This window comes from Hydractinia symbiolongicarpus, chromosome 15 (genome assembly GCF_029227915.1).
Source record: "Hydractinia symbiolongicarpus strain clone_291-10 chromosome 15, HSymV2.1, whole genome shotgun sequence".
Taxonomy (NCBI): domain Eukaryota; kingdom Metazoa; phylum Cnidaria; class Hydrozoa; order Anthoathecata; family Hydractiniidae; genus Hydractinia; species Hydractinia symbiolongicarpus.
Genome location: NC_079889.1, coordinates 610,098 through 636,799, shown reverse-complemented (window position 1 = coordinate 636,799; position 26,702 = coordinate 610,098). Strand labels below are relative to the sequence as shown.

At 32.7% G+C, this 26,702-nt stretch overlaps 1 protein-coding gene and 1 non-coding gene across 3 annotated transcripts; one reads left to right on the top strand and one right to left on the bottom strand.

Annotated features, from left to right (window-relative positions):
* Window positions 1-383: 383 nt before the first annotated feature.
* On the top strand, window positions 384-597 carry LOC130629314 (small nucleolar RNA U3). The gene has a single exon (XR_008981935.1). It is a non-coding gene; the product is annotated as a small nucleolar RNA U3 (small nucleolar RNA).
* Window positions 598-2,724: 2,127 nt separating this feature from the next.
* On the bottom strand, window positions 2,725-25,642 carry LOC130629244 (serine/threonine-protein kinase 31-like). Of its 2 annotated transcripts, XM_057442382.1 has the most exons (30): window positions 25,531-25,585; window positions 22,840-22,917; window positions 20,211-20,362; window positions 19,691-19,779; window positions 17,883-17,970; window positions 17,064-17,098; window positions 16,638-16,684; window positions 16,105-16,136; window positions 15,953-16,015; window positions 14,376-14,555; window positions 13,991-14,155; window positions 13,769-13,832; window positions 13,084-13,187; window positions 12,861-12,943; window positions 12,740-12,779; window positions 11,418-12,221; window positions 11,164-11,264; window positions 10,330-10,363; window positions 9,575-9,700; window positions 8,766-8,801; window positions 8,210-8,278; window positions 7,609-7,689; window positions 7,345-7,476; window positions 6,900-7,019; window positions 6,627-6,713; window positions 6,265-6,417; window positions 5,867-5,992; window positions 5,085-5,147; window positions 4,536-4,697; window positions 2,725-3,997 (listed from the first exon to the last, which is right to left on the bottom strand). In XM_057442382.1, the coding sequence occupies exons 3-30, from the start codon at window positions 20,283-20,285 to the stop codon at window positions 3,701-3,703; spliced, it is 3,456 nt and encodes a 1,151-aa protein (XP_057298365.1). In that variant the 5' UTR covers window positions 20,286-20,362; window positions 22,840-22,917; window positions 25,531-25,585; the 3' UTR covers window positions 2,725-3,700. The 2 variants fall into 2 exon arrangements, with proteins under 2 accessions (XP_057298365.1, XP_057298366.1); XM_057442383.1 differs by lacking the exon at window positions 20,211-20,362 and having other exon boundaries at window positions 25,531-25,642.
* Between the last annotated feature and the right edge of the window lie 1,060 nt (window positions 25,643-26,702).

The window sequence follows — 26,702 nt, the reverse complement described above, 5'->3', positions numbered from 1 at the left end:
AGTTATATTGCCGTAGCATAGTTTTTATACCAGATCAAATTATGATCTTAAAAAAATAGTATGACCACATTATGCCTCTTTTGTAATATTTTTATTACATATCACAAAACAAGAGTTTTTAAACTTTTTTTATTTAGTCAATTCTAAATCGGCTAAATCAAAAGCAATTTTTGTAAGAACAATTAATTATATTTATAATTGTATATATTTATAATTTAATTCATGATAATAATTCGTAATATTATCTTTATTTTTTGTTAGTTAAGGGCAAAATGCTATATTTCCAAAAATTGGCCGATACACAAAACGTTTTTTAAAAACAGAGCCCACAAGTAATGATAAAGCGGTTTTAACAACATACTTTCACGGCGCACTAGTAACCTAAGACCGTACTTACTAGGATCATTTCTATAGTACGCGTCCCGTCTTTGTTCCTCAACAAAGGCACACACTAAAGCCATGATGATGAGCTGCAGTGTTCTTCCTTGAGCGTGAAGCCTTGGTGTTTGCTGGATTTCGATCAAGCGAACGTCTATTGATGAACGTTCCTGTTGCTCTAAGGAGTGACATGGAGGGGAAGGACGCCAGCTGAGTGGCCTTACTTTACTTATCTGAATGGAAAAACTATGTAGCAGTAGCATATATATTCTCGATATATACTCGAGCTCATTCACAACCATTAATGGCCTAGGTTCTCGACGCAAGAAGACGTATTTGTAAAGACTACCTTAGAGATGATCGTATAAAAGCATATAGGAATCTCTTGTCATTTCATAGATGACTAGTTTGGCAGATATATATTTGGAATATTTGCTTTCTTTAACACGGTCCACACAACTGTGTTAAAGAACCGCGATTACCGACATCCGAATTCAATTTTCTTTACCCGTAATCTTACTTTAATTCTCTCTCTGTCATCCCTTTCTTTCTACTCTGGACCGTTGTAAGTCAACGTTATCTTCTCCAAGGTTTTTTAAACTTTTTCTTACTTTTTTTCTTTGTCTAAGGAGAACGCAAAGACAATTCGGGAAAACTAATACTCCATCGCAGCTTTTTAGCGATTGGAGGAGGTAAACATCACACTTTTATAAGAGTTTATTAATGAGAGAACACGTTTTTTCGTGATAACTTTTCTTGCTGCGTTTTGTTTTTAATAAAAAGTACACATAAGTTGTATCTTATTATTATTAGCGTTTCCTGAAAATTTGAAGGAAATTGATACGACGGAAGTTAAAAAACTGGAGAAAACACGCTTTCGTCTCTAACAAACCCTCACCAAAAAAACAATTTTTACCTCCTTTTTTTCTGATATTGTAAAACGATGGAGAGCCTTAGGAATGCATGTACAATTGAATTATCGTAAAGGTGTATTGCTGCGTTTACATCCGCATAAATTAACGCTTTCGAAATTAAAAGCGATCATGATAATTGCGACAGTGTGAACTGAGCTTTAATATTCATACTCCGGTAAAGATCACCTACTCCCGTCTCACTATCGTTTGGATCAATATGGTTATTTTTTGTGCAATTCTACTCAATGCGTCGACTCGTTTTGACTGAGATTGTCGAATACTTTTTCAGGTCCGCAAGTTTTGTTAAAAGCTAGATCGATTTTATAAACCAATGAATGTTGAACATTTTAACACGTGGTGTGGACGTTAGTTCGAAATGAATTTAACTAAACAGAAACGAGACAATTCTTGTTAATTTCATGAAGGTGTCAAAAATAAAAATAACTAGACGTAAATTTCTTACGTTTTAGAAACAGTCAACCTCATCCCCAAGGTTTGTTAGGTTTTTTTAATATTTTTGACTTTTGACAAAACGGTGTTCTGGTTTCGTCACACTACAAAAAACTAACAAGCCCGGGGTTGAAACCTCAAAAGCTGCTAAAACGCACAAAACTATCAAATCAGTTTGAAGACAGGATATCGGCGTCAATCTGACTTATGATTTTAACGCTTTACGTACGACAGTTGAACTACCATTTTTAATTTGAAACAGCTTCTTTACGCGGCAAATCGTAACATAGAAAACCTGCATGCCGTAAGTACGTCTACCAAAAACTTCCTTTATTTAAAAGTACCTTAAGCCTTCTCAAACCTAATATTTAAATAAGAAAGTTCTTTCCGGTAAACAAAAAAGGTCAAAAGTGATAGAATACCAGTTTTTGCTTACTGCATTTGTAATTACAGGGAAAATATTAAATTTTAAACGCTGTCTTGCTAATGAATTGGAACCTTTTGTTGTCATTTTATCTTTCGACATGCACGCATTCTGATTTCTTATAGATGTTTATTTACATATGTTTCACAAAATCTAACCACTACATGACTTCTCCTACTATTTACTTCCTAATACTTTTGTTAGACATACTTATATTATGAACTGTTTTTTATTCTCTTATATTAACATTTATGCACATACGAATATCATATATTATTTCAGAAGAAGGGCCATTTTGTACAATTATGGAGCATTGTGAAATATATTTCTTCAAATTTACTTTAGTTTTTTGTACAAGTGTGTAGTTAGGACAGAGATGGACGTCGAAAACAGACGGAAAAGGTAGATCTCTATGTAGCAAAAGTTCTCTAATTTTCAAAAAAGAAAAAAAAGATGTGTCTACACGAGTTGCTTCGACTTTGATGTTAGCTTTGACTTTCATCCTGGGTATTCTATTCTTTATCGTGAATCATGTTATCAGCCTGAGCAAGAAAAAGTACATCTACTACTTATCTAAGAACTTATTCGTAACATGCATAAAATGTTTGTTTAAATTAGCTCAAGCGCGCTTTCACTTTTTTTCTGAGTAAGACGACGGCTGCCGTCCTCGTATCGCCGTCATCTTGTATTTAAACTATCGACTTTATCAGTTGCGAGTTATTTTTTTAAATGATTCGGTTAAAAAAATACCATAACATTTTTAACGTTCAAAAATATTTGCTTTTTTCAGAAAACTGGTACAAAAGAAATAAAAAAGAAAACGTAACAAATATAAACACTTTTTTTTGCAAAGTTTGACCTGAAACTAAGTTATCAAATATGTGCTAAAGTCACGTCATACGTGAATTATGTCGTATCTTTTAGTTATGTCGAAAGGAACAACTATGAAAATACAAAATCACAATTTTCATTTTGGGAGGGCTCTAAGGCTGATTGAGAAAATCTAAAACAAGGTGTCACTGATTATACAAGAATCGAAGACCTAGTAAGAACACAGCCCGTGTAGTTGTTACTTTTGACACTATAGTTTTAAAAAAATACCATACTATACTATTTCTAAAAAATGTTTTTTCTCTTTTTTTTAATAACAAGCTTTCATAAATATATAACTCTCTTTAAAGTTTAAAAATCTTGTAAATATATTTTTATCTGAAAAAACAACAAACATAGATCAACTGAAAACAAACCTTTGCGCAAATAAACGGGAAGAACTTACAATTTAAGAATGGTAACCTCGAAAGAAATAAGAAACTTCCATCTTCATTCCTTCTCATCGAAATAACAAAACTTTTCTTATAAAAATTACACAAAACTCTATGAATAAATATCATAAATACGCCTAGCAAAAGAACTTTTAAGGAACACTTTTACACATAAAACAAAGCCATGTAACTGTACTCATCGAGACACAGCCGACATCGAGTAAAATGTTATAACAGACAAGTGCAATAAAACTCAAAAGTATACACCACGTTTAAAAATCATCATCATCGTCATCACTGATCGATACATCTTGTGGCTTCTGCTCCAAGACAGCAGCTAAACGGCTCTTTCTCTTAGCTTTCTCTAGCAAAGCCTGATTCCAACCATCAATAGCCATCTGTGATTCTTCTTCATTCTGCAATGTTTCAGTTTCTTCCTCAGCTTCAGTTTTCACTTTGTTATTGTTCAGCTCATCGACAGAATTGTCATCTTTTTCACTTTCAACATGACTATCAATTTCAGAAACAAGACTCTCTTCTTCCTTAATATCTGATTCCACATCAGTTACCTATTAAAAAATGACAATATCAACAACAACAACAACAACAATAACAACAAACAAAAAAACTTTTACTGATATACACATCGAAAAACATTTTGAAACTGAAAAGGAAAGCCTTCAAAAGTTTTTAATTTTTTTGCATTTTATGCCTTAAGTACTTTTGGAAATATGTTTTTCGGAACAGGAGTATCCATATCTTTTTTTTTTAACTATTTTATCGATGCTGCTAGTGCGCTCATGTGATGTTCTTAACTCGTTCTGGATTTTCGATCTCGGTTTTGTGCTTACATAAAACGGATACTGTTCCTACTAACATATTATCTGTGCATAAAGGATGAATTTTGGTACTGCATGCCGAGGTTTCTTTGAATAAGAACACTAATTTGTTTAGACGAAAAAAGCTCTCTTGTGGTATGTTTTCAATACCGAAGAGCGTCAACAATAAACCACTGCATAAATGTATTCTGCGAGAAGTACCAGATTAAGATTACTTAACATTTACAACACACGAATTTCAAGTAAACAACAATACTGAGCTACTTACCTCCTCCTCTTCTTTTACTGTTTCTAACATACTATTTGACAAAATTTCTGGTTTCCTAAGAATCTCTTTAAAGTAGTTGTGAGCCAATGCTTGCCCCGCTGTAATGCGTTCAGCCACTGTAGGGTTCAGCAGTTGACGCAACAAGTCCTTCAACAGTGTATCCTATTGTGAAAGCAAGTTTACAACGTCAAGCTGAACAGAGCTAGTCACACTATTGCTGTTATTTATAGAAAAAACTCATACCGAGCAAATAAATGACCTATGTACCCATATTGACGAAAATGACAGATACTACTTCATAATTAATGCGTGATAGTGTGGACAAGGTTTAATCCTGGTTGCCTGAATGGTGAGCCGCTAATAAAACTAGGTTGAGAAAAGCTCAATCTCCACGTTCCAGAAAAGTGTAGAGAAATTAAGGTACAATGTAAAATTCCAAAAAACATGAAAAATGTTTTTCACTCAATTGATCTGCATGTAGAAACACGTCAGTACCTTTGCGAATAAATACACAGAATCATTTAGACCTAGATGGTAAATTCACATTACCTGCACTACGAGTTCTATATCGCTGTGGACATTTTTGGAAAACGAGCTATTGTGATTCAGCACCTGAGATGTAAAGAGTGGAAAAGTTATAAAAAACTTAATTCACAAGCTAAAGAAACTTTAATTAGGTTAGTTGAGCTGGCTAGCATTTATCAAATGAAGTAATAATTATTTGAGGAAACTTTTGCAATAGATTAATATTTACGAAAATATTGGTTGGGATAAAATTCTGGACCAAATTTTAAATTTAATTGGACTAAATTTGCTAGGACAAAATTTTTCGAAATACTTATTTTTTTAAAAAATATTATTTTAGTCTTTAGCAAAATAAAGGGTTTTTAAACATCTTTCTAACTCACTCCATGCAAGCCAACAATGCTTCTAGTATTGTTAATACACAACTTTTTTGAACCAACTATATCAGAATCTGAACTTAAAGTTTAGAGGTTTTACACAAAGTATTTTACACTAGCAAAAATAACATTGAAAACTTTTTTTGCCATGTTAAATCTATTTATTCCTGCCTGCCATTTTTAACTAGAAAATGGAAAAAACAAAACTTGGACAAAATTCATCGTCAGGTCGTGAATAACAGACGAAGTAATTTTTTTAAAGTTACATAGCACACAAAGAACATTTAAAATTCAATTTTCTTTTCCAAAATTAATTTTCTGAGGAAACGTTTTGCAATACATTAAACTGTCAAATTTTAGGTTGGTTTCCCTTTCTATTAAAAAATAATTTTTTGAGGAAACTTTTCCGCGTATAACAAACATACTTACCCACAGTAACATGCCACCAAAGCACACCATGTCTGCTTGTTTTGATGGCTGCTCTTGAAACATATCTAGCACAGGATAGCCAGGAATAGTTTTGTGGAGATACAAGCATCCTTCTAATTGTTTCACCTGTTTTAGTGAAGAAAATTAAGTCACACAACATCCTGTATTTGTGGTGTATTAAAAGTATGCTAGGGTAGCGGACGTACACAACCATTGGCAAAAATAAACTACGCACTGCAAAATGCAAAATGTTTGACTAACATATAACATTTTTTTGATGCGCAAAATTAGGCTTATGTACAACAGTAATGTTCATGCACCACTACGTTTCTAGGACTCATGAGCACAATAACATCATAAAATCACGTAAAATTACAAATAAAAGGTTGCTCACAAACCTGACTATCTGTAAAATGAGGTTCAGCAAGAACAGCTCGAAATGCGCCAGTGGACAATCTTTTGATTAGTACGTTCTGAGGTTTCAATGCAGAGTATGGCGATTCTTTTTTATCCAATGCAGTCAACACATCAATAAGTAATTCACAAACAACCTATTGCGTTAAGAATTTCCATATATTTCATCACACGTAAGGACAACATGATGTAACAGTGCGATTTTTTTTTGCATACAATGCAATTTTGTTGTATGGCATGCGCGAGTTGTGCCAGGCATAATTTTCTCTTTTTTTCATGCAATGCATGATTATAAAAAAGATTTACAAAACTGAAGTCATCAAAATCTGCAAAGCAGCATCTTTACCTTCTCTGAAGGGTTCTTTTCCGTAATAAACTCTAAAATGTTACCATCTTCCATAAAATCTTGATGTATGTACAGCTTTCGTTCATTCTAAAACACATATAAAATTTTAAATATTAATGTTGAATCAGACGATGTAAAGGACACAAGACAAATTTAATAATTGCAGGTTATCTATCTAATGCAACACAAAGTGCCAAAGTGTCTGTTGAAGATTTAGCCTTTGTATATTGTCGACGCACAAAAGAAAACCAGTCCACAAAAATCATCACTAACCTTGTTGGTGAATACACAGCTGATATCTACGTCATAGTCAGCAAGTCTATCTTTCGAGAATTGGACAATATGTGCCAAGACATCATCCAACACTAATTTTTTACCATCCAATGTGATCTCCTATAAAGATAAGTAATAGAAAACTGTCAGAGATAACAAAAAGAATAAAACTACAATTTTAAAATTTTAGCTATTTGGCATGATCACTTTGAAAATTATTTCTTACTCTTTATTAATTTGACTCGTTACATGAAATATATAGAGTTAATTGGCAAAAATGTGCAAAATCTAAAATATTCACTGTTTATAGCACAGCTTGACATAGACATCATGATGAACGAACTGTGAGCTAGGTATAATTCTTTATAATTCCCTTATTTGCTCACGTAAAATTTATAAATCCGCATAAACAATAGCAAATTATTTCACGTGCTTCTTGGCATACCTTTAATATGCATGGCCTTCCATTAAACATTGCCTTATATGTTGTTTGTTTCTTCTTCTGTACAATGACTGGCAATGCATTGTGGGAGTAATGCTCAATTGACCGACTATTTTGTAAAAGATAATTGGAAGCCTAAACACAAAAGAAGAAATGGAACATTATTTTTTTAAAAAAATCTCCATGCAAAAAAATTACCAGATGTCCTACTAGCGTAAGTTTCATTAAACTTTGACACTGTAAACCAAAGTAAAGTAATAAGCCTACCTGGAAAGCATCTAATCCGATTTCCGGATGTTGAATGCTTAATTCTGGAAAATTTACTTTGCACTTGTCGCACAAAATTTTCTAAAAAAAAATATATATTTTGTGCGCTTTTAGTTTCACATCTAGTTATCAAGAGCTAGTATAAAACTTGTGAGGTCTGGTATAAAACTTGTGAGGTCTGGTATAAAACTTGTGAGGTCTGGCATTAATTAGGAAAAACAAGCATTAACAAAACAAAGCAACGTAAAATCTAATCTGTACTTACTAATTCTAAACAAACAACAATTTTTTTAATGGTATTATCATTTCTAATCACACAAAAGCCTTGGACGCTGCAGCACTTATTAGAAGAAACCCACATTTCCTTTGTTTTTTACCAACAATCTTTTGATTTGAAACCCCGATTTTCGGCCCTTTTGCTACCTCAACATTGGTTAATCTGAGCATTGCAGGGTTGGAAATTTAATTCTCACCAAGGGGGCTTATTTTAACATGGTTAATAGTAGACAGCATGTTGTATCTTGGCGTTGCCAAAATGAAAATTACTTTTCATTTTGGCAACTCAAGGATATCTCCAGTATAGTTATAATTAATAATCTACCATTTCTTCAAGTTCTTCAATGAAACTAGCATGTAATTTAAGACGAATTTCATTCAAATCTTCTTCAAGCTGAAAAATGACAACAAAAATATTAAACTAAAAATACAATAACTGGAAATTTTTTTTATAATATATATTATTCAGGTTGGTTATTAGGTCATCGGGAAAAAAGACACCTATACTATACTATACATTAAAGATTGAGCACCTTCTTAGGGTGGTCACCTATTCAGAAGATTTGCTTATTTAATGTATTAAGTGGTTATTAGAAAGTTAAAATTGACAATGTTTCTTCTTTTACTACAATTTATATTTTAATAAGTTTCCAATTTTCCAAGAGAGTGGCAACTCTGTAATATCTGTTTAATGGGTATGGGGAAAAAAGATAGTGATGTATACAACGCTAGTACAAAAAATAGTGTTGAGCGTGAAATAGAACCAACACATGCAATATGTACAAAATATCAAAATTTTTATGTCAAAAAAAAAAATGATATTTTGATGTATGTGTTATTTCTGATTTTCTTAAAAATTGATCGTCTTGATAATTGTATACCTCATTTAACTCTTCTTTGTCGTTCTCATCCGAATCCTGAAGATTAAAAAAAGGGGATGAAACTTTAATGACATTGTTTTAAATGACCAACATCAAGTAATCGTCGACTTCAATAATCTCAATATAATAATGACAGTTGTATACAAAGCCATATTTTTTGAAGTCACAGCCTTCAAAAATAAAAACTGATTAACTACATGAGTAGTTAATCAGTTCTTAAAAAACTGTGTAACTGTATAACATCTTGTGGCTGGGGTACTTGGAAATAATGGAGGAGGATAATTGGGTAAGAAAGTGTAGAGACTTGATAGTTCCTGGGACAAAGCCCAGAGGTAGACCAAAAAAGACTTGGCAGGAGGTTATAAGGACAGACTTGATACAGAGGAAGTTGAGTTTAGATCTAACACAGTCTAGATCAGATTGGAAGAGGGTCATTAATATACCTCGTCCAACCCATGCTAGCATGGAAAACGGACGTTAAGCCGAGAATGATGATGATGATGATGTACATGAGACATGTTTAGCAGTACGTAAACCGGTAAAGTTTTGTATATACGTATTTATAAGTTGATTTCTTATAAACAAAAAAATTGTTTTTAAAAAACTGGATGTACAGTAATCAGGAGAAAGAAAGAAGGAAAAAAATGCGCAATAGCATTCAAATTTATTTACCTTTTCCTTTCTTTTGTTTCTGTTCCGCTTAACGTTCGTTTTCCATGCTAGCATGGAAAACGAACGTTAACCCGTGAATGATGATGATAAGATTATAATGGCTTTTATTAGTTGGAAAGACAATCTAAAGTTGTTACCTCTTCCATGTCTGTGATGTCAGCAAGTTTGTGACGAAATTTTGACTTCAACGCTTTGATTTGTTTTCGAGCTTGCACAACTGCATTTACATCAGGTTTGTTTTGCAACAATAGTTCATATTTTTCCTAATACACAAAAAAAGAAACAGTTAAAAACAAAACAATAATAAAAACAATAATAATAATTAACCTTACAGAGTCAACAAAGGTAAACAAAAAAGTATCATTTTGATTCTAATATGCAGGTATTATTAACTAGTCATAAGTCTGTGGAAAATCCAGAGGAACTACCCTATACCTGCATTGCTATTTTGTGCAGTTGTTCGCCTGTTAGCAGCACAAAGTAATTACTCTTTTTTCTAAGGGGGGTAGACACAGTGTAAAGGCTGTTCGCCACTCTTAAGAAAATTTTCTGGGGAAAGGAATGGACAGGAACAGAACAGAAAATTTTCTACTGGTAATTTTCACTACATATTATTGCGCTCATTTAATACAGAAAGAAAGCCCACATTGCACAATTCTAGCAAAATAAAAAAATCTGCTTGGCTAACTAATATGCTACCTGTCGTTTCAGCACAGAACACAAAGAAAAAGTTAAAAATTGATTCTACTTTGCCTGAAACGGACAAGAAAATTTTCCATTCAAGCAATGTATACATTTTAAGTTTGCATGATCAAAAGTTTATCTATTCCTTTACGTTTAGTTCCGTGAAAAAATTTTGAAGTGAAAAACAGCCTTAAAATTATTATCCTACCTTTATATCAGAATACTGCAAAACCAAAGTACCCCTAAATTAAAAATTTCAGTCTTATATAGAGTTTGCAAAGTCTGGCTATTACAACGCTAGATTTACAGTTTTTTTTACCTACGGACTCTCAATATAACGAACCTTAACGAGAATAGAAAAAAGTTTGTTATATTGAAAGTTTGTTGCATCATAAGGTGAAAAAAAATCAGAAAATTTGCTTAAATCTTTTAAAACTGGAAACCCTTTTGAACAAAAGTGCTTTAAATTTGTATATTCGGCCAGGATCCTGTTCAAAAGCAAAATGGTAACGAATTCGAAGAAATACCTGACATTTGAAAGATTGTGGTGTAATGTCATAATAAGTATAAGCATTTAGTTGTTTTGTTCACATGTTTCTTTTATCAACATGGCTGTAAAGGAATCTACAACATGATTTTGCAAAATTTTTTTCTGAATTATAAATTTTAATCTGTACCATGTTTTTTGTTATATTTTCTGTAGTATTCAACAAATTTGTATGTGATTTTTTTGGTTTTTTAATTCCCTTTATTCCTGGTGTAAGAGTTAAATATATTAACAAAATAAAAACAAAAACAAAAATGTTGTAGGAAGTAACCTATAGCAAGTATATACTACATTGCTACATTAAAATACTGAAAAAAGGGACAGAGGCTGTGTCGTACCACGTTGTATTCACTAAAATGGTCATCCATTTTGTTTTTGGTGTTAATCCACCCCTCAACCTGGCCACAGACTAACTTTTTAACACTTTAATTCGCTATATCAAGATGTTCACTATATCGGGGTTCGTCTATAGCTCAAAGCTTATGAAACACAAACCTGATTAAGTTTATGTCTGCTATTTCAGCATCCAGAGATTTCTTTAACTCCCTGATAACATCTTTAAGAGAGATAGCATCTTCACCCTCTTGTCCAATTTCCTATTGAATATATGAAAGATTTATTCCATCAAATGGCTACGAGTTAAGTTTTCAATTAACATAATAGGGACATAATAAGTTATAAATTTCTGGAATATACAGCTTTAAAACTTTTTATTTTTAAGCTATCTTAAATCAAACATAAAAACATGCCTGAATGCTTTTAATCTCTTCAGACATCGCCTCTTCGTACTCTTTTATCAATATGTCGATGTCAGATTCAATTGAGCCATTGGTGTCTTGGATGACGCAGTGGCATTCTCGCTGTACTTCGCTTAATATTTTGAATAACTTTGAACTTCTTTCGTTTGCAGTTTTTTGCAGTGCCTTGATTGATGAAGACTGGTTAGATTTAATTAGCTCATATGCATTAATTGCTATTTCTAATGATGATTCTGTCTTTGTATCAGAAGCAAAGCTTTGCTGTTCACCACTGATCAAATCTGTATATTGCATTTTCAAATTGTTTAAGGCATCCTCTAACTCTGTTGCACGTGTGTCCAGTGGAAGAAGCGCAATGTGTTTCAGGAAATTCTTAATATCTCTAATCAATTTCTTCATAACCTTGTCACGATCCTCAATTAAGTCAGGCAGGTTATCTTTTTCTGTGCATGATGTAATTAATAATTGTTGTTCAGCCAGATTTTTCTCACTAGCCACAATATTCTGATATTGTTTCATTGTTCTTAGTTTTATCACGTCGTCATTATTTAAAAACAAGTCTACTTGCGCTTGTAACTCCTCAGGAAAAATATTTATTCCTGATGGAACAGATTTGCGAATTTGACGTAGTTCTATCACTTTTTTTAACAGGTTGTTAAACTTCAAGGAGACTGCTGTTTCTAAGTTTTTTGCACATTCTGAACTTTTTAGGTTATATTTACTTTCCAGTGATGCAATAACTGCATCCTTTTCTGAAATTTGTTTCTCTAACAATGCAACCTTTTCATTGTGTACCTAAATAATAATAAGAAGTACTCATTAACCAATTTAATTAGGGGTACAGTAATAAATAAATAAAGGGAAAGCAAATACTCAATAAATATGCACTACAGAAACAGCTAACAAGGCTTAATAAGGGCAGTTTTCTTCACACATTAGATTGGCCTCTAAATCAACCAAACCAATCAGCTGTTTAGTTTTTCCTGAAATTCAAAAAGATGTCTAGCAGGCAAAACTGTCATCCTTTTTGCTACCAAGCAACCAACTGCATAGTAGCCATATTTTTAGTACAAAAGTGTAGAAACACATCACATGCATTACTGTCATTTTTACAGCTTTTGTTTACATCTTGAAGTCTATTTAATTTATAAGCAAAAAAACCCCTTTGCTTTTAACAAAATTTGTTTTTTTCACAGAATGAATTAGAAAAAATAGTCAAAATTTTAATGATCTGATTAATTCCCAGAAGTTACTTCTGTGATGACGCCACATGATAAAAAAAAAATTTGAAAAGTTAATTAATGCATACGTACAGAGTTTTGACCATTCTGCTGTGCTGTTGTTTCCACGGTTCTAAATAGAAACAGATATTGTGTCTAAGTAAAAAAATGTAAATACTTGGTACAAAATTGTAATAAGAAGGAATGGATATACCTTGATAAGGCTGCAGTTGCAATACTAAAAGGTGATCTTATTCTCTGATTTGATTTTGGTGGCATGGAAAAAGGTGCAGGTTTCTATAAATACAAAGAAAGTAACACAAACAGTGTTTGCAATAATAACAATTTTCACGGCTTCAGGTTTTTATTATGTCAATCTGGTCTCAGTCCAAAACCTATTTTTTTAGGTTCACTTTACTATGAGCTCTTTCACTTACATCAATTTTAACTTTAGCACATCCATTAGCAATAAGTTTTGTAGCAAGGTCCAACAGAGAGCCATTTTGAATTCTACACACTTTGGTTACGTTGACAGTGTTTTCTATACAAAAAAATGTTACAATATTTATACAAGCATGCAAAACACTTTGCCTTGAAGGCAAGATATATTACAGAACTGAATGCCTTATTATGCATAGGGAGATACACAAGTTCAACAATAGACTAGATTATTCAACAGGAACTGTATTCATTTGTTATAATTTTAATTCAAAAATTTGTTTCTAAATTATGCTAACCGTTAGGCTCCAAAGGATTTGCACAGCACAGTGGACAAATGATTAGTGTATCAGCTCTAAAATCTCAGGATAAGCCACTGAAAGTCCAAACCCATTTATAGCAGAAAAACTTTTGAATAGCAACTTCAATGGCGGTACACATATAGGTTAAGTCTGTTATGTTAAAAGTTGTTTTGTTGTGTTAAAAATTATTTATAACTACGGGCACTTACTCTGATGGCTTATTAGAACACTAGGATCTACTTAAATTTGTATATTAAATAACAGAAACAGAATAACAGAAGGAAAAAAAAGAAAAAGAATTACATATTTTGATTTTTTTTACCAGTTTAAAATTCAGTGCACATTGTGGGTGAAATGTAAAAAAAACTCAAAGTATAAGTACCTGTTCTTACAACTTTTACTTCAATAGTTTGGTCATGAATCAACTCTGTTACTGTTTGAACACCCTAAAAGTATTAATTAATCACAAACTTAAAAACTATTTCGAACACTTACCCTAACAGGTGTCTAGAAATAATCTCAAAGGGAATTAAGTATATCCTAAGTCACATATGCAACTTCCTGAAAAAGGCCATTTAACAAAATAACTAAAATATGTATTTACTTTCTTGAACAATTCAGAGTTTTCGTCTGAGACTGTAAGCTCGAGCCCATCCAAGCGAAAACATGACGCAGAGGGCGGTTTTGTTGTTAGATTCAATGGAAGAGAAACCAGACCAAACCTCTCAACTGTTTCGGAATTTCCATAATCAATATAACGTACATGAACCTAAACAATTGAGAAAGAATGAATCAGCAGCTGAAGAAACTAAAATTCTTAATTATGACAAGAAAAACATGTTTATTCCCTGTGTTTATTTATGTCAATTCTTTGAGAAGTATTTTATGCAATATGCAACAAGCCATTTAAATATAAAAAAAGTAACTATTTTTTATTACAAATGCTATTCTGTCAAAAATAACTTATTTTCGAACTTTACTAGCCTTACCATATTTTTAGTTAAACAGCGTTCTACACAACATCGATACCACAAACCATCTTCACTAAACTTACAACCATATATTTGTTGAGTAGAAAGCTGCCCCACAACTTTCGGTTGAGCTGGGCACTGCTTCTCCATTTGTTCGGTTATCTCTTGTATCTCTGCCGCATGTGTTAGAGTAAATTTCTACATAAAAGCAAATTTTTTGTTTATTGCGATATATACATACATGATAAATATATTTACAAAAACTGAATGAACAATGTAGTAATATATTTATAACTATCACAAATGAAATTATTTAAGGATAAGGTAACCACCTGAGACACATACTCAGTATATTTAAAATATCCCTTCTGCGTGCTATATTAACCCTAGCAAATATATATATTCTGAAAGCCGAATAATTTATCTCTAGAATGATAAAAAATATTTCCATAAAAAAATCCAAAAAGTAGAAAAAAAAATTATATCCAAAAATTCATCCTTCCAGTTCATTTTTGTTGAACACGCCCCTCAGTGAAATTTTCGTTTGTTGAAAAAAATATCATTGCGAAGCTCTTACTCAGCTCTAAACAACTTTGCTTTTTTTACTCATAACAACACGTGGTTCTAAAAATATAGCATATTTTGTGTTACAATAGCTGTTTTATGACTGATTTATCTATTTTTAACCATGATAGATCAATAACTCGATATTTCCTCACTTTCTGCGTTAGAAAAAGCAAAGTTTTGTAGCCAAAGATATAATTGTCGCAACAAACTTGTACAATTTCAACAAGATGGAGGGGAGTGTTCGACAAAAATATAAACCGTTACGACTAAAAATTTTATTTCAAGAAAAAGCAAATCAAAGGCTTTTGCTTTTAACTGCAAGAACATGGTTACACCCAATTAAACATTATGAATAATTAACAACTCATAAATATCTAATTTAAAATTAAAGGTAAAGTGTTTTCACAGAACTTTGGGTCTAGTTATTGTTAAACAGAGAACAGGATAACATAACATAACAGGATAAATGTGAAAAAAAATAAAGAAATAAATTAAAAAGTTATAAATGATAAATAATAATATATTTGTATAGATTATTGAATTGTAAATGTTTCCTATGTCATATGTAGAGATGCAACTTTTTATTCGTTCTGCATAACTCTCTTTAATTATTATACAGATTAAATATATTTCAGGAATTTTAAACTTTGAGCACACTATTGAAAACACTAAAAGATGAAGAAGATTTTTCTTCATTTTATCCCTCTTAACAATAAATATTTTTGATTCCTTTTTTTAAATATCAGGAAATACGCCAAAGAATCAAAATTAAAAAAAAACTTTTTTTAAAAAAATGACCCTGAAGGGGGTTACAGTATATAACCCTAACTTGTTTGCATCCAAGCTTTCGTATGAGTATAAATATCCTTGTTTCATTGGATATCTCAAAGAAAGTTTAGATAACCAGAAGACAGTAGTACGTAACTTTGGTTATTAAAAGTAGGAAAAAAAATACTGTTTAAATAGAAAATTTCTGGTAAAGCCTTATCAACTCCTTTCAGCAATAATTATAGATTTTTAATAGTTACCTGCGCCCAAAACTGGATAGGAGATTCTACATGTACAACATAAACTGGAAACATTTCATCCACCTTCACAAAAACAAAAACAAAATCATCATGAAATTAAATCAACAAAATCACAGAGACCAATAAAAATAACATTAAACATGCAGTTATACCTGATATTTAACTGTTTTATTTGGTGATTTTGCTAAAACGTTAAAAGGAAAATTTATATTTAATAACAATTGCTTTAAGATCTAAAACGGACTTTTTGAATATCATGTTTCTCAATGAATTGATACACGATAACCACGCTTTTTTGGGTTAAAAATTCCAGAGAAAATAAAAAAGTAGACTATGGTATTTTTGCCCATTCTAAAATTTCTGATGATGTCATGCAAAAAATGTTGACCTTAAAAGTATAACTCTGACGCTTTATAGACAGTGAACACTTTATGCATGCCATAGGGTTCAGATAGGATTAAAGATTCTTGGGAATTCGTGCCTCATAGTAGTTTTCTAAAGTTTGAGACTGATTTGAAATAAACATTTTTGTCCCTGAATCTAATAAATATGCATATGGTAACATCCTTTCTATAAGAAAAATTAAAACACCATGGAAAACATGCTGTTAATAGCTTAAAAATCTATCCCCCTGGAGTTTCCCACTCTGTCTGGACCCTGTGTTCGAAATATAAAATGTGAAAACCTTGGCTAACTCCATTCACGTGATTACCATTTGATATTGCCTCCACTCTAAAAAAAAAGAAAGAAAAAAAGTAAGTGTGAAGATGAGTGATGCATTTCTATTTCAAAATATATATATTGGGTTAAAAAAAATATGCAGATATGTTGGTTGAAATAGATGAAACACTAGTTGGTTAATTTACACTAATTATTTTGGATTACCAAAATATGTTGAGCAAGTTGATTATATACAACAGAGCAACAGAAACTGAATCTTTTAATTTGGAAAAAAAATTGTTGTAAAAATAAAATTACATTGCAGACTCTAGAAATGAGGTGTATACAAATTACAAAATAAATCAAATGTTCATTCAATAAAAATGAAAAAAGCCAAATATCAAACAATCAAACTTTAACATTGAAACTGCACAACAATCTTGTAACTTACGTTTTCTCTGTTTGAACCGTCGCATTGTATCTCACCTATAAATGTAATGTTTTAGTTTTTTATGTACTTGCAAAGTAAGTACATAATTAAATTAAAGAGGACAGGAAAGCTAAGAAAATGTATTTTAAATTCTTAGATGAGCGAAAATTTAAAAATTAATTAACATGGTGTAAAAAAAAGTAAAATGGCACCAGCAGCAACAGTGGTCTGACTGTGAAAGATAGGAAATTTTACTGTATGTACAATCAGTAACTTGCATACATGACCTCATGATTAGTGGAAAAATTATCTGGCTGTCAGTACCACAAATGTAAAAAAAACAAACAGGAAATAGTATTTTTTGTGGGTACTGGCAGCACTCATAGCTATATTTTGACCTGAAAAAAGGGCCTTCAGTAATATATTTGTATGTTTTAATAGTTTAAATTCACTGACCTAATTTGTTCAAATGAAACTGGTAGCTTTAAATGCATTTAAAAACTACAGTTTTATCTTTCTATATTAAATTTGGCGTGCAACTGGGTTGGATGGGCTGCATAGGTTATTGGGGGGGGGGGGGGGGGATATCTAAACTGGGGGTGGTTAACAATAAATGGGAGGATAAATTCATGATCTTATTTTATCATCATAAATCATTGTCTACCATTTTATATCGTTGTTTAAAAACACAGGAAAAAAACAGGAAATTCAGGAAAATTAAATCAAAACTGGAGAATAGTATGTGGGTAGGGGAAGACTAGATTAATTTAGCCATTTAGCCATTTATCTGGAAAACAGTTATATAATTCTGAAAGACCCAAATAATGTCACAATACTTACAGTAAGATGCGTTTTATCATCTAGCTGGTGGTTACTCATGTATTGAGCAGCACATTTAGCATCTTCTTCATTTACAAACTTTACAAAACTATGAAAAAAAAATAATACTACATTACAATGCTTGTTGTCCGTCTGTGAAACAAAGATGGTATCTGAGAGTTGCATTGGGTAAATTCCTGTGGATAAATAATTTCAAAGGCTTATGACTAATACAAAACAAATTTCAAAGAAACAATGTGACAGACCATTTCTAACATTTCAATAATTCCCTGCTTGGGGTGTGTGGGTGATATTAAAAAATTAAATTTTCAAGAAGCAAAAGTAAAAACCACTGCATAGAGGTTATTTTTTTGTCATGGGTAACATACAAAAGTTTATAGCTGGTAATTCAAAAGTTTTTATTATAATAATATTTTAGTTATTCTCCAAAAGACAACTATAAAAAATTAAAATATTGTAGTAACTCTTTATATTATAAGCCTTCAATTATAAAATCACAAAAACACTACAGAACGGAACATATAAATATTGCTGCATTCCTTTAACAATTAAGAAAGGCGAAAGTCCACTTCGATTGTGCAGTGCAACGTTCAAAGGGCACGGCTAAAAGCGTACGTTATTGCACAACATTTCATGAGTGCTTTTGGTCGTTTCGTCCGCCATGAACATCAAAACGATTTTGATATTTTCTATGGAGGCACAGGAGTGCCAAGAGAAAATGCGTATATATAGCATTTCGACCAATGAAATTGCTTGAAAACCATAATATAGAAACAAGATGGCAAACCAACAAGACAACTTCAGAGGAATATCAAGCAAAGAAAAAAAGAAAAATAGAAAGAAATATGGCCTTTATTGCCAATTTAAGACGTAATGATAGTCAGGTTAGATTTCTGGTACCATCTACAACCTATCGTTTGAATGAATCACCAGTTACAAGATACCGCAAAGTTACGCAGAGTCTCCGATGGTTGTATAGCTTGTTATTATTTCGCTTATACTCAACACAAATGACATAGTTAACATGCATTTAAAATATTTATCTAAACAAAATTTTATTAAAAAAAACAATATTTTTTACCTTACTTTACTTACCTGGAGATAATTTTTTTCTTTGTACTGAATGTTATTCTACTGTAATCTATTTATATCTCTGTAATTAAATTGAGCATATTGAAATGATTTGCTTTTGGTAATAGAGCAGTATGGCAGGTATAATTTTCAGGTATTATTAACATGCATTTTACAACCTTGTGCCCAGGATTGAATTAATAAAATGCTGTTAAAAATAGTAAAAATGATGAAATTAAATTTGGATGATATTTTCTTTTCTTTTTTATCTTCGCTACTGTTAAACAACAGATACAAAATATGAAAAAAATATAAGTATTAATAAGGCATAAGAAACTGTGTCCTCCCCATTACTGCCACTTGTTTTATTATGCACACTATGATAGCTAAGATGATTTTCATCTATAATAATGAAATCATAAAAACATGAGAAAAGAATCTTCTGTACAATGTTGTTACAGATAATCTGTTATAATCATTAATTTTATTTTTATGTCAAGAAAACTTTCATAAAAGATATTTCACCTTTTTGTAATTTCGATAATTTAAGAAAGCTTTCGCAGACATAAGAAAACATGACTTGCATGTGTGATTAATTGCATGCCTAAACAAATTTTCCATGTGGGGGCGAGCATGCACGATCTTATGCCTCCATATACGGAAAGAGAAAATTTAATAATTTCAAAGGAGCACAAAAAAAAGTCATAATTTAAGCACAGAAGCACTAGTGAACTTACGCTATTTTTCCTTTACCATCGTCCTTTGGTGGAACAATCTTGACACCTGAAATTTCACCAGCCACATCAAAGATTTCTCGTATTTGTTCCTAAAGGCAGTCAATAATACAGCATAGAAAATCTTTTTGCTAACATACTTCTTTATTCTTATGCTATTTCTTTTTTTGTCCCCCATGGAATCAAACAAAAACAGACATATTAGTTGGCCATTTTAGCTACATGCTGAATAATTTAATGTTACACATGCACAATGCTCAAAAGCCTAAACTTTTTACAATTTGTTTTTTACAATTTCTAATGTTTGGGAGTGAAGTGCTCAGAGAACGTGACTTATCATGAAACATTAGGGAATGAGGTTAGCTGAAACAAATTTTCATAAGAAACATGATTTTTGAACAAAACATGCCTAGCCTTTAGTACCACGCGTCCTTTATTTGGTTTAGAATGTGCGTATGATCCCCAGTCATTGTTAAGTATTTATTACAGTTCGGAGTTAAGTGTCAGTTAAAGAAATACATACCATAATAATGTACCAGATAACTGATTGTATAAGATATGTTGTGGCTATGGTGCGGAGTCTTTTGTCATGGGTCATTTGTCACTAGTCTGTCATGATACTTGCGTCCTTGTTGGTAGTCCTTTGTCATGAGGTGCATAAAAATACACAGTGTGCTACATGTAGAAAAAGAAGCTTGTCATGTCAAGTTTTATGTAAATATACACCATATTGTAACCAGATAACTGAGTTATCTAAAAGATGCAGAGCGCCATAACGTGCAGGAAAAAGAAGCCACCTTTAAATAATGTGAATCACATTATTAAGATATATAGCGTCACTCGTCGAAGTCTTCGTCATTTAAAGTGATGTAAGTAATTTTACATCAGTGCAGGAGTGCAACGGTTTGACTTGGGGCATACCAAGGTGAGCACAGAATATTAAAATATAAATACCAGGACAAATTGTTAAAGATTTTAAAAAAATTTCAAAGGACTTGATAAACAACTTTTTATTCTCCATAACATACAAAAATATCAATTTTAATGAGAAAAGGGAAGGGAACCCTTTAAACCTCTTGTCATTTTAGAATTTTGAAAATTTTCTTTAATTAAATACTCCTTAAGTGTTAAGTATCCAGGGAGTTAAAAAAGTTAATTGTTAATTAAAGCCTGTATATAAAGTTTTAAAAAAAGTTGTCTAACAATAAAAACAAAGCTCAAAGGCACACATAACTTTGTTCTCTTTGTTTTCTTGATGCATAAAAAAAATAGTATTGTCCTGATACGGTTCACTCACCATTAAGGCAAACTGTAGGGCACCTGATATCAAAAATTTTCAAAGAAAATAAAAGAGAAACTGGTTGTTAATGAACTAATTCTCAAAAAAGATAAACATTTTTCCTGGTTTACGTTATTTTAATGCTTTTTAATTGAGCTTCATTCCTTTTTAAGTTGCTATAGGCATTTGCATTAATTTCCTTAGTGTTAAATCTTTATCAATAATCTCATGCCTTAATTTCAGGGAATAAGGTAATCAAAAATTGTGCTGAATGACACAGAGAAGTAAAATTTAAGAAGTACAAAGCTCTAGCCAAACAGCTTTTCATAAGGTTCAGCACTTAAAATAACGGCCGGTCAACGGTCACTGACCGTCAAATTTTGTTAATTGACCGTCAGGATAACGTTACGAGCGGTCAGATTGACTGGCGATCAACTCCTTGCTTTGCAAAAAAAATATTATTTATCTACCTTGAAGAATAGATAATAATCTAAATATCTCGCTTCACATTTATTTATCATTAATTCATACACATTTTTTCATATAGATTTTTCGTCTTTTGTTTTAGTGTAGCTACCTAAAATGCTACCATTTTGACTACAAATAAAAGGCTTCGCCATTGGCTGTTTGTTTATTTATTTTTTTGATATAGAGAAAGTATTAACCTCGTCCCCAGTCATTTTAATTTTCTTACAACTGGATGGAAGCTGATATGTATAATAAAATCTCTTGGGTTTTTTTATTTTAGGTATGGAACAGGGTTCGAATTAGAAAAGTAAAGTCGGTTCACAAAAATTTCTGCACTCTATAACGAAGTAAACCACCATCTAGATGTGGCCTGGGAACACCTTAGATCAATTACCATTTTTCTATCGCTGTTGTTCGTTTTTAAACTTTATAATGCGATCTAAAAAAGCTTAGCTATCGCCACTTAAAAATATTTGATTCCCAATTTTATCGTTTTCTTCGCAAAGTGATTGGCAAAAATGACATTTTGATTCGAAAATTGCGAATTGTGAACTGCTAATTTGAACCCTGTGGAAAAACGACAAACATTCTTAATTTATTCATTTGTTTTATTTTGTCAACGTAGCCATATATAACAACCTTAAACATGCACAAAAAACTAGACATTTTTGGTAGATCAAATATTGCTATACCACGTGTTAAGCTTGCGAAGAAGAAGAAAATATCACGTCGGTGTTCCTTTAAATATTGGAATGAGTCTCTCTCGGGCATTCATTAATTCTTAATCGTTTAATTTTTTTTATATCAATTCAGAAACATTTTTAATTCACACACTGACCTTTGGTTTATAAATAACATGTGCAACCTAGTTCCCAGGCAACTTGCTTTTATGAGCACCAGGGAAGCAAAGTTGACTAATTATCGTTTATTGTGTATTCACTTAACAAAGTACACCAATGGAAAGGTAGGTCAATGGGACTTGTACTTCATTAGGGAGGCATAAGAATAATTTAAAACGTCAGAGTAAAATAAATATTAAATTTCGTGATTGAAACCGTTACAAGGGAATCACATATATTTTTGACCGCTGAAAAATTCAATTTGACCGGCCATTTTGGATTTCCGCCAGTGGTCAAATATTTACTTTAAGCGCTGAGGTTTTTAGAAAGATTTGAATAACTGCCATTACAAACATTATTCTCAACCGGCATTGTCCTGAAAAGTATTAATACTTTCCAGGACAATTCCAGGACATATTTAATTTTTTGTCTAAATACAGGATTTTCCAGGAATTTCCAGGGAAGTTTATTTTTACACATTATTTGCATAATGAATTTTTATGAGAGGGAAGGAGACAGGCATGCTTGCCCTGTTCAAAAATTCTGCTTATTGATTAGCTACACACCTCATTATAGCCAAATGGTATGTTTGCCACATAAACATCGAAAGTCCCAGCAGATGTCATAGTCTGGAAATGTTGAGTCTATAAAATAAATTTTGCAATTACTATTTTATCATAGGTGAATTTTGATTTTCATATGCTTGTACAGAAATAATAGAATAGCCAAAAGTCTCCTTGCAGGAAAACAGATGCGGGCGCTAGGTGAAAAAAATATCAATCAATTTTGTCACACAAAGGAATTCTTTGGACTTTAAAGGAATTCAAATAAATCGGAATGCATTAATCTATACTCAATAATAGTTTAAAACCTCAACGATGTTTCTGTGAAAATTAATTCACATGGAAAAGACCTCTTTTCACTAAATCTAAGCATTTTGTCCTGCCACTCAAATGTCAGAGCCAAAGAGCTTATCGTTGAAGCAAATAACTCCACACTTAAACAGAATGTGACAATCTAAAATGACACAGAATTAGGTTATAGCTAGCTACAGTTCTTGTCTTTTGAGGTGCGCAATAGGGCCCCCGCACCTCTGCACGCTCATGCAACAATGGAGCAGTGTCTTCAATCACGCAGCAAAAACAATTTAGTCACTTAAATAATACGCATCTGAAATGTCTTTTGTATAAAGTAATTATTTACTATACTAATAATCAGAGAAAAAAATGACTTAAAGTTCGGAATTTGAATGAAAAACATGCGCGTATGTTTCGAGATGAATTCATTAGGTTAGGGCATCATTAGGTTGTATATCGCAGAAGTCGCCGGTGGCATGCGTCTTAGAGTCTTCGCAGAACATCTCTTCTCACAAGACCGAGGGCAGGGCTGACTTATTGCCTGCTGTGTCGTGTGGGAGAAAGAACTTCTGGACTTTTTTTTAATATGATATACAATTTTTTGATTATTATTACTAAACATATTTGATTTCTCTTTCCCCTTTCAAAACGATTTTTGAAACTTTATTCCACATGTTTTTTCTTTGGTATTACATCACAAGAACATTCGTTCGAAAGCTGTATTAGGGTACAGGACACCTAACTTCTCCCATGTTCTGGTTATATTTAACTTGCATGGGTGCGCACTCTTCTCGCAGTATTCTCTGTGACGATGAAGGTCAGACTGACTTGTTGCATTGTTCCAAATGGTCTTCCATCTTTTGTCCGAGTCTCAGTGTAATGCACCAGCCGAGCATAAGAGTGTCAGCATGAAGGAAAGGGGCCTAATTTAATGTTCTCTATACCTTACATTATTCATAATAACGCTGACCGTTTTTGCTGACACAACTACGGTATCTTCGTATTTTACGTCGGCAATTACGTTGGCAGTGCCAACGCTAATTTTAAGGGCTGATCATTGATACGAAGTTTTAATACGAATTATATGAACGTACGGAAATCTTGAGACGGTCCTTTAATAAAGATGCAAATACATTCAATAGACCATTTCGGAGATTATGCACCGTTATGGATTTGCGGAACTCGGTGGTTCAAGTTGAACTTTGGACTTCACGTTTTATTCAGTCTTTTGCCTAACGGACGTGCTGGCGGCGGGACAGTTTTGCTTTAATAATCTCCGAAATGGTCTATTACTCAGTAGGCCTACCAGACAACCACACTTTTCATGTGTTATCACGCACCTCAAATTATGAAAACTGAATAATCACTCTCCTCAATTAAGGCAAGACACGTAAAATTCATCACACACCTACGACAATCAAGGCGAGTGAAGTATCACTCGGCTGCTAAAATTCATATGACCAGGACTGAGCTATGTAAAAATCATTGGGGAAATGCTTTCAGTTGTCAGAAGAGAAGAATTATTACAGAATCAGTTGCTGCAATTTTGCAAAACTTGTACTGTACATCACAAATATTCACAATGTGCACAAGCCAAGCAGGCTAACACGTGCAAAAATAAGAATACTCAGGCAGTCAGGGTAAACACCTAATTGGACGGCATGACCTAATTAGGCGAGTCGTTTAGTTAGGCGACGTGATGTAGTTTAATTAGGCTACCCGTAGTCTAACTAGGCGAACGAAAACTTTCTGTTGTGAATACGTCAAAATCATTGCGTTTCGCACTACAATTTTTATGTGAATCAAATCTGTCCACTTTGCAGATAATTTTGACCAATTATCGTCTTGTTTGCATCGCGCATTGGTAACTTATGGCCCAAACCTCGCGTGGCACTATTTGTTGTTTTTAAAAAATGGATTTCAGCCATTCACGCCGCAGGAAAAAATAAATATGGTGGATAAAAATGTCACCTAAATAGGCGACACTTAACCTAATTAGGTTATATATTTTATTTTAACTTAATTCTTAGTTGCACGAACATATCGAGGAGGCACGAGTGACAATTTTGGAATCATGGTCGCGTGGACTATCCATTCTGAACAAAGATTTTTTGCGATTTTTTCTTAGGAATGTGTGAAAAGCCATTAAATATTGTAATGTCTTAACTAGGTTACATATGGCCTAACTAGGCTACAATGAGTCGCCTAAATAGGTGGTATGCCCTAATTAGAGCCTACCGTAGCCTAATTAAGTGTTTACCCTGACTGTCAGGGCTGAAGCCAACTTTTCTGGTCCTATAAAATAGTTGCATGTAAAGCTATCTAAACAAGCAGCTTGATATGAGAACCACAAAATCTTATTCCTGAAGGGTTAAAAAAATACAATAAAAATACACCTACCACTAAGAAAAGCGTTCCTGGTCAACCACGTGCTCTACGAGAACGGTAAGAAAGTGGTTACGAAGTTTGTCGCTTCGTGCTCTGGTTACATGGGATTCATCACAAACAAAATAGTACGGACGACGAACTTGGCATGGCATTATCGGCCCAGGCACCAGATTTATTTTACTTTCTGACATGGAGTCCCCCAGGTGAACATTTAGTTAGCATCAGTTTATCTAGTTCGTATTAAAATATTTGACAAATGAAATAAACGTTGCTGGAAGAAAAAGTGGCAAGTTAATTTTTTGGGGGTGGTCATTGCAATTTTTGCCTGTTATGTAAACCCTGGGTCACTGCAATAACAGGAAACAAAGATTGCGCCTGGAGATGACTTGATAATTTTTGTTCAAAGGAAAACTTTATCTTCGTTTCTGTTTTGTTTGCATTATAACTAGCGTAGCTATGTGTACACGTATGTATATATATATATATATATATGTTTTTACCAGCACGTTTACACCTTAGAATTGTTTATATTATAAGATGGCTTGATGATATGCTTTTTTTTAGACAGACATCCCAACCTTCTTTGTATTTTTCCTTCAGCCCTTCCTTATATATTTCCTTTGGAAATATGTAAGGCAGCCCTAGAAAGCAAGTTTACTGTTCCTTTTGACAGATATGTAACAGCTGTAGAATTACAGACTGCTTGTCTGTTAAAAATGGTGATAGCTAGACTTTGTTGTGATCAGACAATGTATTCTTTAAGGACGTGTTTCTACGTGATATAGATGTGCATATTTTACATGGCTAGCCTCACAAATATTGAGGGATATACCCTGTCTATTATTTCCAGGAGGGGCCATGGATTTGATGGGAAGTCCTGGAGTATTTAATGCTCTCTTTGAGCTACGCAGACTCGATTAGGGTCAGCACTTCTGGCAGACAACTCCCTGTCACATCCAATGGCCCACACAGTGCGCCATCTACCCAATTTCCGTCACATGGTTTGGGTTAACCCAGGGCTACGATAATATTCAATTGCCCATATTGCATAGCCGCCAAGGGGAATCGCACCCCAGTCTCCTGCACAAAGTACTAGAGTGATAACCACTAAACTGTGGCGCCGTACTAAGCTACGGCGTCGTTTTAAACCAATAACAGCCGTTAGGGGTGCAGAGTATTTGTTA